General features: G+C 46.6%; 1 protein-coding gene across 4 annotated transcripts; it reads left to right on the top strand.

The window, feature by feature from the left end:
* Positions 1 to 1,052: 1,052 nt before the first annotated feature.
* On the top strand, positions 1,053 to 12,172 carry SWI5 (SWI5 homologous recombination repair protein). Of its 4 annotated transcripts, none has more exons than XM_029613630.1 (4): positions 1,053 to 1,210; positions 9,026 to 9,147; positions 9,985 to 10,079; positions 11,750 to 12,172. In XM_029613630.1, the coding sequence occupies exons 1-4, from the start codon at positions 1,175 to 1,177 to the stop codon at positions 11,809 to 11,811; spliced, it is 315 nt and encodes a 104-aa protein (XP_029469490.1). In that variant the 5' UTR covers positions 1,053 to 1,174; the 3' UTR covers positions 11,812 to 12,172. The 4 variants fall into 4 exon arrangements, 2 of the variants coding, with proteins under 2 accessions (XP_029469490.1, XP_029469489.1); XM_029613629.1 differs by having other exon boundaries at positions 1,054 to 1,210; positions 11,747 to 12,172; XR_003858316.1 differs by lacking the exon at positions 1,053 to 1,210 and having other exon boundaries at positions 3,583 to 9,147.
* Positions 12,173 to 13,066: the final 894 nt, after the last annotated feature.

The raw sequence follows: 13,066 nt of genomic DNA, 5'->3' as shown, positions 1-13,066 counted from the left end.
TAAGAAAATCAGCAACAACCAGTTGATCTAGCCAGCGTAATCTCAACTACCAGAAAAAAAACCTGGAAATTCCAGAAGAAATGTTAGACAGACCAGGACCGCAGGTTATGCCTCTCAATCTGCTGGAGTCAGAGAAAATACTGAGGGATCGCAGGTGGCACACCGGTATATCTAGGGGGTGCTGTTCAGTTTTTCTCTCTGTCTCTATCTGCTGGAGGGGAGGCATAACCCAGCAGTCTGGACTGATCCTGGTAGGTACAGGGAATAAGGATTTCTTACAAAGGTGATCTGCTGCAGGGAGAATAAATGAGAAAAAAAAATAGATGAAATCAAGTGGTGTAGAAGAAATTAAAAAGCACCAGCCCCTCGCACTCATTCCCCCCTCCGAGCACATCCCTGGCCCCCACGCACTCATTCCCCCCTCCGAGCTCATCCCTGGCCCCCACACGCTCATTCCCCCTCTCCCCACCCCCCTCCGAGCTCATCTCTGGCCCCCACATGCTCATTCCCCTCTCCCCACCCCCCTCCGAGTTCATCTCTGGCCCCCACTCGCTCATTCCTCTCTCTCCCCACCCCACTCCGAGCTCATTTCTGGCCCCCACATACTCATTCCCAACCCCCCTCCAAGCATATCTCTGGCCCCCACACTCTCATTCCCCCCTCCCAACATACTCATTCCTCCCCTCCTGATACCTGGCTGTAGCCAGCTGAGTGCCTCACTCCCTTCAGCATTCAGGTCTGCAGCTGCACAGAAGATTCATTCTCTGTTGCATGCTGCAATGCCGTGCTGGCCTGCCAGATCTGCCCACGTGCGATGCTGTTGTTGCTGCAATGTTGTGCCGGGTCTGCTCACATGCTCGTGTGTAAGTTTGCTTCCCTGATTGGCTTACTGCTGCAATAATTTAGGTTGTTCCTGTTATGGATAGGCTCATCGGCAGCAGCAGCCAATCACTTCAACATCAGAGCACAAGTCCCGCCCACCAAGCCCCCCCCCAAAAAAACGCGATTGACAGGGAAATCTCCCAATTAAAAGCAACCCGCGAATCGAAAAATAAAACCGCGAATGACTAGGAAAAAAAGTCCAATCTCGCGGGAAATAAGCGAGGTCGGCAACACGGAAGTCTGAAGCAGCAGGGCTGAGGTTTTTCTCTTTTATTCTAGGACACCAGTTAGAATGCTGAAAAGTAGCAAGTCGCGTTTCAGATTACCGGTGTGTATAAACCTTATACTGAAGCACAGTTAGGGCTCCGGTGCTGAACCAACAGAACTTCCTTACTGTAGTATTTCTTCTGCCAGAGATGAAGTGTGTATGTCCTGCATCCACGGTGGAGATGTTAGAAAAATAAATGTTGCATTCCACAAGTGAACAAAAACATATTACTCGTGTGATATTTTTTTATAATTGTTTGTATTTTAGTTCAGTTATGAATAAAATACAACCAATTAGAAATATTATTGACATTAATGTGACATGGGACTCTGGAGTGTTTATTCTAGGGTTGCAGATTGATGAGGGTAGCAAAGTTAAATTGATTAACCATTTCCTCATAGCAGTCGGAATAACTAGCATTCTTTTGGAAGTCATAAAATAGTCCATTTATAGCAAACTGGCTAAAAAAATAGTGAGATTTTTGTTATATGGAAAAGCTCACAACTGACAGGAGGAACAGAATAACTGGCATCCATTCTTGTAGAAATTTGGAGGGCAGCAGTCATAGCATTTCCTCCGTACTCTTTTTTTTTTTTTTCTCTTGTTACTTTCTTACTCAAATTTTGAAAATAGAATGAAAAAAATATTATAAAGAAAGATTAGTAGTTAAAAATCCATAAAGTTTGTACTTTTGTGCTATTGGTTAAAGATAATGTGTACATTACATATTATGGACTCTGATAGGAAAGGTTTTAATTTTTGTATTGATACCATTGTGTTCTACATCTAACTATGTGATGTATTGAACAAATACAATATCTTTCAATGTTAAAAAAAAAAAAAAGAACAGTTCCCTGTACGTACCCGGATCAGTCCAGATTCCTGGGTTTTGTCTCCCCTCCAGCAGATGGAGACAGAGAAAAACTGAAAGGACTCTGTCCTAATACCCGAGGTGCCACCTACAGTCTGTCAGTATTTCTCTGTCTCCAGCAGATGGTGGAGGTGCAAAACCTACAGTCTGTTTAGTTGAGGGACAGACTTTCAAAGCCCTATGCGCACCGGGCCTATTTTCAAAAGACCTGGCGGTGCACGTAAAGCCCCGGGACGCTTGTAAGTCCCAGGGCTTGGAAAAGGAGTGGGGGGTGGATGGTCCAGGGGCATGGCCAGAGCCTCCAGGCAGGCAGGCGCAACTTATAAAATAAAGGTATGGGGGGGGGTTTAGGTAGGGCTGGGGGGCAAGTTAGGTAGGGGAAGTTGGGGGGGGGGGGGGCAGAAGGAACGTTCCCTCGGAGGCCGCTCCGAGGGAACGGGGAAAGCCAGCAGGGCTCCCCAAGGGCTCAGCGCACACAAGGTGCACTATTGTGCACCCCCTTGTGCGCGCCCACCCTGGATTTTATAACATGCATGCAGCTGCGCACACGTTATAAAATCGGGCATACATATGTGCGCGCCGGGTTGCTCGCACAAATGTACGCCCGCGCATAGGTATTAAAATCCAGCCCATAGTGTTCCTTAAAAAAAAAAAAAAATGAGATTAGACAGGCAATTTGTTTGACTTAATAATACTTTAAAAAAAAAAAAAAAAAGACGTTAAAGGACAGCTACTTCAGCAGCTTTCGATTAGCCTCCCAGAGGGTTCTGAGGGGACCATCCCCTCAGGTGCTAGTGGCTCCTTAGGCTAAGGGTCGAGGGCCCCATTTGCCTACTGAGTGCCACGTAGGTGGTGATACCGGGGAGCCCGGCTCACTCACCCCGGCAGGATGAGGACCCGATAAGGACTTCGGCCCCGTCAGGTTGTAAAAAAAATAGATAATATTTTAGAAAATATTATCAGAATAAAGAACTTACGTTTTGTAAATTTCCCTTTTACCAGATTACTTGCACCTTATGAGATGTTTTCGAAATATTTAAGGGAAAATCTGGCATGCGAGGAGATACCATTGATCTCAAAAATATATTATTTTCCTGCCCCAATTAGTAATACACCAGGGAGGGGGGAGGAGAGTACCCCAGGTGTATCTACTTTTTTGGAGGAATCCATCGATCTAATAAATAAGAGGGGAACGTTATTTGTGTCTTTCGTCTTAGAAAGGGATAAAGAACTTAACCTTGATCATTTTTTTAAAAATATAAAGATATTCTATTCTGCGGGCAGAAGGTTTTCGTATTTCCTGATGTCTCCAAGCCCACTCAGGCAAGGAGGAAAACATTTTTACTCTTGAAAAATAAAATCTTGGAATTAGGTGCAACTTTTTATTGAAATATCCTAGCAAGTGTTTTATTAATTATCAAGAGGAAAAGTATATATTTTCGGAACCTTCACACCTGGAAACCTTTTTAAGGGATAAAAGGGAGGTCATTTTAGGTAAAGCTATACCAGCAATAGTAAAGTCCAATAAATAATAGAAGCAGTCTCTTCCCTTTGACTGCTATATGTATTATGATTTTCTGTTTTTGGCTCCCACCATTATTGTATTACTGAGATAGCTGTAGTTTATGGAGTTGTATGGGAATTAATCCCTGAATTTGTTTTATTATAAGCTGACACACTGAATTGCCTGTATTATACACAGAAATGTGATTGTAAGTATAATGAGAAAAATCTAATAAAGAGTAAATAAAAAAAAAATTACTTTGCTTTTGTTGTGGGGCGATCGGACTCTCCTGTCCTTTGCGGCTGTTATTTTTTAGCTCGGCTCCGTCCCGTGCGCCTGCCGCTTATTTTTTTCTTTGAGTTCGCCGGTGTGCCGAGGCTTCTGCAACCATGCCGAGGGGAGCAGCCTGCCAGGCCTGCGGATCGGCGCGCAAAGGGCTGTGCTCCTCCTGCCTCCCCGGGGGGGAAGGAACCGACCGGGGAGAGGGAGGGAAGCATTCGCAGACCGCTGTCACAAGGGCAGAAGCACAGAGCCTATTCTCCTGCTCTGTTCCCGCGGAGCACAGGAACGGATGCCATTTTGGACTCCTTCACAGCTGCCACATGCGCCATGGGGGAAGGGATTCTCCCGCCGCCATTATCACCACAGCAAATGGTCCCTGGGGGGGCGTCGATCAATGCAGCAAAGCAGGGGCGCGGCAGAGGATAGCCCCGAGGGGGCCTCTGACTCATCCTCCTCTTTCTCGTCAGTTTATCCTCAGGATGTATAAGGCCTTTAAAGCCATGAAGAAACAGGGGGGAGAGAAGATTACTTTGGGTCTCTCAGCTTCAAAGGCTAGGAAGCAAGCTAAGCCCCTGGGACAGCTGGTGCATCAAGGGTTAAACGGCCCTTGCGCTCTGTGGCGCAAGCGGATACGGATCCCTCCTCCGATTCTTCAGACATGGATGACCGCACCGGACAGCCCAAGCCTCTGTCGGGGGTAAATGGGGATGCTGATAAGCAACAGGATTCCCCTCGCAATTCCCAGGGGATTGAGGGGGATGATCCAAAGGTGGTCCGTCTGTTTAGAAAAGAGGAGCTGGGTCCTCTTATACCGGTAATTTTAGGGGAGTTAGGTATTGAGGTATCGCCACAAGAATCCCAGCTGGGAGATATGGACCCAGTATTATTGGGCCTACGGGGTCCAACTACTTCATTCACGTTCCATTTTTCACCACAGATTTATTGTTCAGGGAATGGGACACTCCTGACCTTGGTCTGAAGGTCAGTAAGGCAATGGATAGGCTCTATCCTCTGCCAGAGGATGCCTTGGACCTTCTTCGTGTTCCTAAGGTGGATGCGGCGGTGTCCGCGGTCACCAAGAAAACTACTATCCCGGTCACAGGAGCGACAGCCCTGAAGGACCTGCTAGATCAGAAGTTGGAGCTCCAGCTCAAGAACATTTTTTAGGTCTCCGCACTGGGAGTGCGGGCTGCCATGTGCAGCAATTTTTCTTTGTGAGCTGGCCTGCACTGGTTTCAACAGCTTCAGGCCAATGCCAGTCTTTCAGAAGGGGAAGCTCTGCTAGCAGGTCGTCTGGAAGCAGCGATTTGCTTATAGTGCTGATGCGCTCTACGATCTGTTACGGAATTCAGCCAGATCGATGGTTTCGGCCGTCTCGGCGCGCAGGCTTCTGTGGTTAAGAAATTGGTCTGCCGATGTTTCCTCCAAAGCTCAGCTGGGTTCCCTGCCTTTCAAGGGCAAGTTGCTTTTTGGAAAGGACTTGGAGGACATGATACAGTCCCTGGGTAAGAACAAAGTGCATAAATTACCAGAGGATCGGCCAGAGCAAGAGGTTCCTTCTCGGCTCGGTCTCAATTCCATGGAAATCGGAAGTTCCAGACTCCACGTTCTACCAATTTTTCCTTTTGGCAGAGTTCGGGCAGGCAACAGGCTTGGTCTCAGTCCTTTCAAGGCCGGCATTTTGGTAGATCCAATAACCCCCAGGCTGCTCCTAGAACAAAATCTTCACAATGAAGTTCAGCCGGTCTATTCCTCGGTTCCAGTAGTCGGAGGCCATCTCTCTCTCTTTTACAAGGAATGGGCCAAACTAACGTCGGATTAGTGGGTCCTTATGGTGATAAGTCAAGGTTGCGCTTTAAATTTTGCGAGGCGTCCTCGGGAGTGGTTTCTGGTCTCCCCATGCAGTTATGAGGAGAAACAAAAGGCAGTAAAAGGGACACTGCAGCGTCTCCTCGAACTCGGCACCATTTCACCAGTTCTTCCTGCGGAACAGAGAAGAGACTGCTATTCTGTTTATTTCATGGTTCCCAAAAAGGAGGGAACCTTCCGCCCCATCCTAGATTTAAAGCAGGTCAACCGATGTCTTCGGGTGCCTCGTTTCCGCATGGAGACTCTGAGGTCAGTCATTGCTTCAGTGCGACAGGGAGAGTTCCTGGCATCATTGGATCTCACAGAAGCTTATCTGCACATAGGAATCCGGGGCATCCACCAGAAGTTCCTACGTTTTTCATTCTGGGACAGCATTATCAGTTTCGAGCGCTACCCTTTGGGCTTGCCACCGCACCTCGGACCTTCACCAAAGTGATGGTTGTGGTGGTAGCGCAACTCCGCAGGGAGGGATTCCTGGTGCATCCATACCTCGACGACTGGCCGATTTGTGCGAAGTCAGAGGAGCTTTGCCAGGAGGCAATTCACAGGGTACTTCAGTTGTTGCGGTCACTCGGTTGGGTGATCAACCTTGCCAAGAGTCAGCTGGTACCCTCCCAGTCCTTGGCGTTCCTGGGAGCCCTGTTTGACACACAATAGGGGAGAGTGTTTCTTACCATGGAACGCATTTTCAAGCTACAGGGTCAGGTTCGAGACTTGTCCAAACGTCCTCCCAAGGTACGTGATTACCTACAGGTCCTAAGATTGATGACTTCCACGCTGAAGTTGGTACCATGGGTCTTTGCTCATATGTGGCCTTTACAATCAGCTTTGCTTTCCCGGTGGAACCCGGTCTCTGAGCAATTTCACCTGCTTCTTCCTCTTACAGATCCAGCGCGGTCCAGTCTAGATTGGTGGCTCCTATCGGACAACTTGACTCGAGGAGTTCCCCTGGTAGTACTCGAGTGGACGGTGGTTACCACAGGTGCCAGCCTCTCTGGCTGGGGAGCAGTCTGTCTGTGGAAATCTGTGCAGGGACTTTGGTCTCCACAGGAATCTCAGTGGTCAATCAACCACCTGGAGACCACAGCGATGTTTCTTGCGTTACAAGCCTTTCTTCCGCTCCTTCACGAGAGGTCGGTCAGGGTTCTGTCCGACAATGCGACCACGGTGGTGTACATAAATCGCCAAGGAGGGACCAAAAGCCAATCAGTAGCGGTGGAAGCTCAATAGTTGATAAGCTGGGTGGAGCAACATCTGGTCAGCATTGCGGCATCTCACATCGCCGGAATCGACAACGTTCAGGCAGACTTTCTCAGTCGACACCATCTCGATCCTGGGGAATGAGAATTGGCCAACGAAGCCTTTCAGCTCATATGCGAAAAGTGGGGTACACCCAGACTGGATCTGATGGCCACATTCAGGAATGCCAAAGCCCCACGCTTCTTCGCTCACCGCAGAGAGATGTGAGCAGAAGAGTAGATGATCTGGTTCTTCCCTGGCCAACGAACATCATGCTATATGTATTCCCGCCATGGCCTCTGATTGGGAAAGTACTCTGACGAATAGAACTACATCCAGCGGAGGTGGTCCTTGTGGCTCCGGAGTGGCCGAGACGTCCGTGGTTCGTGGACCTGATCAATCTGACTGTGGAGGATCCACTGCGTGTTCGGAATTTTCCAGCTCTTCTGCATAAAGGACCCGTCTGTTTGGAAGAGGCGGATCACTTTTGTATAGCAGCATGGCTTTTGAAAGGTGGCATTTGAAGAGCAAAGGGTATTCCGACGTGGTGGTGGCGACGCTTTTGAGATCCTGTAAGCTATCCACCTCCTTGGCTTATATTCAAGTGTGTAGAGTCTTTGAATCTTGGTGCTTGGAGCGTGGCTTGATACCTACCAGTGCCTCGGTGTCGGATATCTTAGGTTTCCTGCAATCCGGGTTATCCAAGGGTTTGTCATGTAGTTCCCTTAGGGTACAGGTAGCAGCTCTTGGTTGTTTGCGCGGTAGTAATCAAGGGGTGACGTTAGCTACACATCCAGATGTGGATCGTTTTCTTAAGGGAGCCAATCACTTGCGTCCTCCTGTCAGGCACCCTTGTCCTTCATGGAGTCTGAATTTGGTGCTATCAGCTCTGTGTGCGGCGCCTTTTGAGCCTCTAAAAAGGGCCACACTGAAAGATCTCACTTTGAAAGTGGTTTTTCTTATTGCTATTATGTCTGCTCGTAGAGTGTCGGAGCTTCAGGCATTATCCTGTAGGGAGCCCTTCTTAAGGATATCTGACTCTGGGGTTTCCTTACGGACGGTTCCATCCTTTCTACCCAAGGTAGTTTCCTCTTTTCATCTGAATCAATCGGTGGAACTCCCGTCTTTTACAGACTTGGACCAGTTGGATCCCCTCTCTAGAGACTTGCAAAAGCTGGATGTTTGCAGAGCGTTGTTGCATTATCTGGAAGTTACAAACGCTTTTCGTGTATCCGACCACCTATTTGTTCTGTGGAGTGGTTCTAAAAGAGGGAACATGGCATCTAAGACTATGATAGCACGCTGGCTAAAGGAAGCTATCAGTTCAGTGTACTTGCTACATGGCAGAGTGTTGCCGGTTGGACTTCGAGCCCATTCTACCAGGTCACAAGCGGCGACTTGGGCGGAGTGCCAACAAATTTCGCCGCAGGAAATTTGTAAAGTGGCTACGTGGAAATCTCTACACACTTTTGCGAGGCATTACAGGCTGGATGTCCAGGACCCAAGTTCTGGGGGATTTGGAGAAGGTGTGCTCTGAGCGGGCCTCTCCAGGTCCCATCCCAGGTAAGAAAGAAGCTCTGGTACATCCCAGGAGTCTGGACTGATCAGAGTACGTACAGGGAAAGGAAAATTGTTTCTTACCTGCTAATTTTCATTCCTGTAGTACTACGGACCAGACCAGAGTCCCGCCAGCATTAAGGTCACAGGTAATGGAGATTCCGCTCGTTTAGAATTCATTTGATTTGGATCTGCAGATTGCATTTGTTCTAGGAGTTCCTTATGTTCTGTTCCCACTTGGGGTTGGTGAGCCAGTTTAGAGAAAGTGTTATTTGTATATAGTTCATAATTATGGTTTTGAGCCATTCTGCTTTGATACTGATTCATACTGACGGACTGTATGTGGCACCTTGGGTAGTCCTTTCAGTTTTTCTCTGTCTCCATCTGCTGGAGGGGAGGCAAAACCCAGGAGTCTGGACTGATCCATGGTACTACAGGAACAAAAATTAGCAGGTAAGAACCAATTTTCCTTTTTAATCTCTGGAGGAGAAGGGTAAATTTTGCAGCTTAAGTTTGCTTGAGAAGTTACTGACTTCCCTTTCTGCTTGCACAGATACAATCTCCAAGAACTTCTAAAGTGGGGGCAATTAGCGAGGAGACTATCCGCCAGGAGATCACAGACCTGAAGGAAAGAGACTCCACTCTGTCCAGGGAAGCAGCATTGCTGGTGGCTGAGTGAGTGCAAAGCACAGGATGAACACTCTGTGCACTATGACTAGGGAACTTCCTATTCAGTTTTTAGGTTATTGTCCCTGAGAATTTCAATATTATACAAAAAAAAAAAATCCATGGAAAAATGACTGTTCCACTGATCTTTCTCTGGTTTGATATAACAGTTATTTTTCCACTGATTTTTTTTTTGTTACAGTACCAAAATAAAAACTGAAAACAAAGAACCCTAACCATGACAATCATTGTGCTGCTTTCACCAATGAACCTTTTAGCGCTATTTAGAGCAAATAATGTGAAGACCACAGACAGAAAACAAACACACTGCGTCACTGCTAGTGTACTTGGCGCAGCTCATTATCAGAGCTGACTTGTAAGTCTTCTAGAAGGTAATTCTCAGTGCCTCTGGGTGCTTTTTACAAGCTGCTTTTCAAAGGAAAACTCCAGGCCAGCAGGGGAATATGGGTACTTTTGCACCTGCTATAAAGTGCATGCGTCCTGTATGCACTTTCTCTCCCCTGTCCCAAGTCTGCCCATGTTTTACCTGGGAGAAAAGTGTGCGCTGTTTTACCTGGCGTAAAAGAGAGGGTGATATTCAAACCATGTTTTTATGTGGGTAAACACTTGTTTATCTGGATAAAAATTGTTTGAATATTGCCCCCTTAAAGAAGAAAAACATACATAGAAGACCCAGATGAACTACAGTCCCTGAGGCCCTGAGATGCTTGAATTTGCACTGAAATGTTGAGTGGCACAGGGTGGCCAGATACAGAGATTGTGGTATCTCTTTGTATCCTTAATGCTCAACGTGTCTTTCCTTCCTCTCTTCATTTGCTTTTGCAGGGGGTATAACGTGGAAGAACTGGACAAACACATTTCTCTGCTCCACCAGTACAATGACCTCCGAGACACTGGGCAGCTGCTGCTGGGCAGGCTGGGTATGTCAGACTTTCACTGTGTGGAGTCAAACAATATTTATCTGTTACAATGCACAAGGTGGGGTGAGAACCAGGCAATGTGAATTATACTGTCTCACCTCCACCCCATGTGCATGCCCTAGGAGTCAAAAATCTACTGCTACTGCATGCAGGTGGGGTGAGACCAGGCAGTATTGATTGTGAACAGAGCTTGAAAAATACATAAAACACTTGGGCATAAACTTAAGTTTTTAGGAGACGGGAGAACAAAATAATTTTTTTATTTTTTTTTGCTGTTTTTTTATTTTTTGCAATTTTTTTCTTACCTTTCAGATAAACTGGGCAGACTAAATTGGCCTATTGGCCTTTTTCTGCTATCTACTATGTTTGCTTTATTTTTGCTCTCCCCACTACCAGTCTCTCCTCTTCAGTCCCCCTTCCCCCAGCTTCTTTGCTCCTTTCAGCTTCCCCTCTCTCAAGCCTCTTTTCCTCTCCTCCTTTCACCATCAGCCTTTCTGTCTTCCTCTCCCTCTTCTGTGTGTTCCAGTACTGGGGACAGTTAATGTTGACATGGCTCCTCTTGGGTCAGGACAACCACGTTGACATCTTCTGTTAGACCCAGGATGACATTTCTGTACTCTCCCTTCTAGTTTCTTCTCTCTCCCTCTACCATTCCCCACTCTCTATTGCCTTCTTCCTCTAGTCTTTTTGCCTCCCTTCAGTCTCTTTTCCTCCTTCCCCATGGCTCTTCATAGAAACATAGAAACATAGAAATGACGGCAGAAGAAGACCATATGGCCCATCCAGTCTGCCCAGCAAGCTTCACACATTTTTTTCTCTCATACTTATCTGTTTCTCTTAGCTCTTGGTTCTATTTCCCTTGCACCCCCACCATTAATGCAGAGAGCGGTGATGGAGCTGCATCCAAGTGACATATCTAGCTTGATTAGTTAGAGGTAGTAGGGGCAGTAACCGCCGCAATAAGCAAGCTACACCCATGCCCATTTGTTTTTACCCAGATTATGTTATACAGCCCTTATTGGTTGTTTATCTTCTCCCCTGCCATTGAAGCAGGGAGCTATGCTGGTTATGCATCGAAAGTGAAGTATCAGGCACATTTGGTTTGGGGTAGTAACCGCCGTAACAAGCCAGCTACTCCCCGCTTTGTGAGTGTGAATCCTTTTTCCTTCTCCCCTGCCGTTGAAGTTATGCTGGATATGCGTGAAGTATCAGTTTTTCTTTTCCCCTGCTGTTGAAGCAGAGAGTTTCTTCCCAGTCCTTGAGTTTCTTCCCAGTCCTTGAGTTTCTTTCTTCCCAGGAGCAGTGTCAGTCCACAGCGGCTTCTCTTGGGCTTGAGCCAGCAGTGGTAGTTCCTTTTGGGTCTGGGTTGGCCATGGTAGAAGGTGCCAGGTGCTGAATATTAGATGACATGGTGTCCAGGATTTTTCCACCCACGAATACTAATCTATTGCTGATGTGTGCAGGTGTGATGGGGGTTAGACAGTATTAATTTACTATCTTTGAGTGCAGGTAGGGTAAGAATCAGGAAGTGTTAATCTATTGCCATTGTGTGTAGGTGGGTGAGAGTAGGGCAGATTTAATCATAATGTTGGGCTACTTCTGACTATGGACATCAGTTGACAGAATTATGATGTCTCTACTGGGACTGCATCTTGTTTTATTTGCAGCAGCTCTCCGAGGCGTTACTACAAAGGATCTGTACCTGGAATTCGAGATGGAGCTTGAAGATTAGTTCTGATGCTGAGTCTCATCATAGTGAGCAGAGAGAGTGGATGCAAAGGACTCCATGTCTGCCGCGGGATAGTGTTAGACTGCTGGATCCCCCACTCCTCTCAGTCTAAGCAGATGACCTTCTCTCAGCACTCAAATAATGCACCAGTGAAAGGCTATGGCATTTGCAGTGTCACTGGCTCTTGTAACACACCGGATCAGATCTTTGAAAACTGCATATTGTATATGAGGGGCCAGAATAATTGCAAATTTAGTTTTTTGTTTATTGACCTTTATTACTGCACATCTACAAGAATGAAATTGTATAATAGAAAATCTGAATAAACAATAGAATTACTCTGAATAAAGCATGAAGGAAGCTATTTATGATGGGAGATTGGAGACTTTGTACCAGAGGTGGGTGAAGGATTTTACCTTTTTCCTTGTAGCTTTTAATTTTAGACGTTTTGCTGTCTCCTGACTTCCCATTTTTAAGAATTGTATTTTGTTTCTGGTCTCTCTTGGCCAGACCTTAGTGTATTTGAAGTAATTGCCTCTGTTTTAAGAGAGCTGAAGGTGATCACATTTTTAACCTCACTTTGTTAGAATATTACATTGCTGTGCACCTTGTATGGCTTCTTCTACATCACTAATCCAGCACAGATGCTGTAACCTGCAGTCCTCAGCTTGTTTCATAGAAAAGCAGAAGAGGTTACATGATGTTATGAGTTCTGCAGTGCTCTAAGCCAAATATTTGAGGATATGAGGATTCATATGGTGTTGGGCTGGACTGAGCCGAAATGCTGCAGGCTGTCTGAGTGTCGGTAATTTGCTGAGCTGAGCCTGAAACACTGCAGGTTCAGCCCAGCAAATTATTTATGCTTGCAGTGTGCAGTGCCTCCAGCTCAGCCCAGTAAATTACTATCACTTATGCCTGTAGTGCCTCAGGCTCAGTCTACTGAGTTAGTGCTAGCCTTATTGGCATTATCAGAAAAAACACAACACGGAGGAAGTGATGTCATCGGGACCAATGGCTGCCTGAGTACGAAGCTCCTCGCCTTACATTAAATCCACCTGATTCAGAGCCATCTGATCCCCAAGTTGTCGTGGCAAGTACTGATCTATATAGCTTAGCTGTTAAGATGACATTTTAAAAAAAAGCCGATTAACTTTCATTACTTTTCTTACTCGAAATTGGATGATTCGGCTGAGACCGAGTGTAGCACGAAGAACTGGAAGGCATAGAAATCAAAACAGGCTCCGATGACGCTGTAGTT

This window comes from Rhinatrema bivittatum, chromosome 8 (genome assembly GCF_901001135.1).
Source record: "Rhinatrema bivittatum chromosome 8, aRhiBiv1.1, whole genome shotgun sequence".
NCBI classification, from domain to species: domain Eukaryota; kingdom Metazoa; phylum Chordata; class Amphibia; order Gymnophiona; family Rhinatrematidae; genus Rhinatrema; species Rhinatrema bivittatum.
This window is presented reverse-complemented; position numbering and strand designations above follow the sequence as displayed.

Coding starts and splice junctions, on each gene's coding strand:
- SWI5 (XM_029613629.1), top strand. CDS start 1,175: ATGCTGAAAAGTAGCAAGTCGCGTTTCAGATTACCG. Junction 9,148..9,984: donor GCAGCATTGCTGGTGGCTGA/GTGAGTGCAAAG, acceptor TTGCTTTTGCAG/GGGGTATAACGTGGAAGAAC. Junction 10,080..11,746: donor GCTGCTGCTGGGCAGGCTGG/GTATGTCAGACT, acceptor TTTTATTTGCAG/CAGCTCTCCGAGGCGTTACT.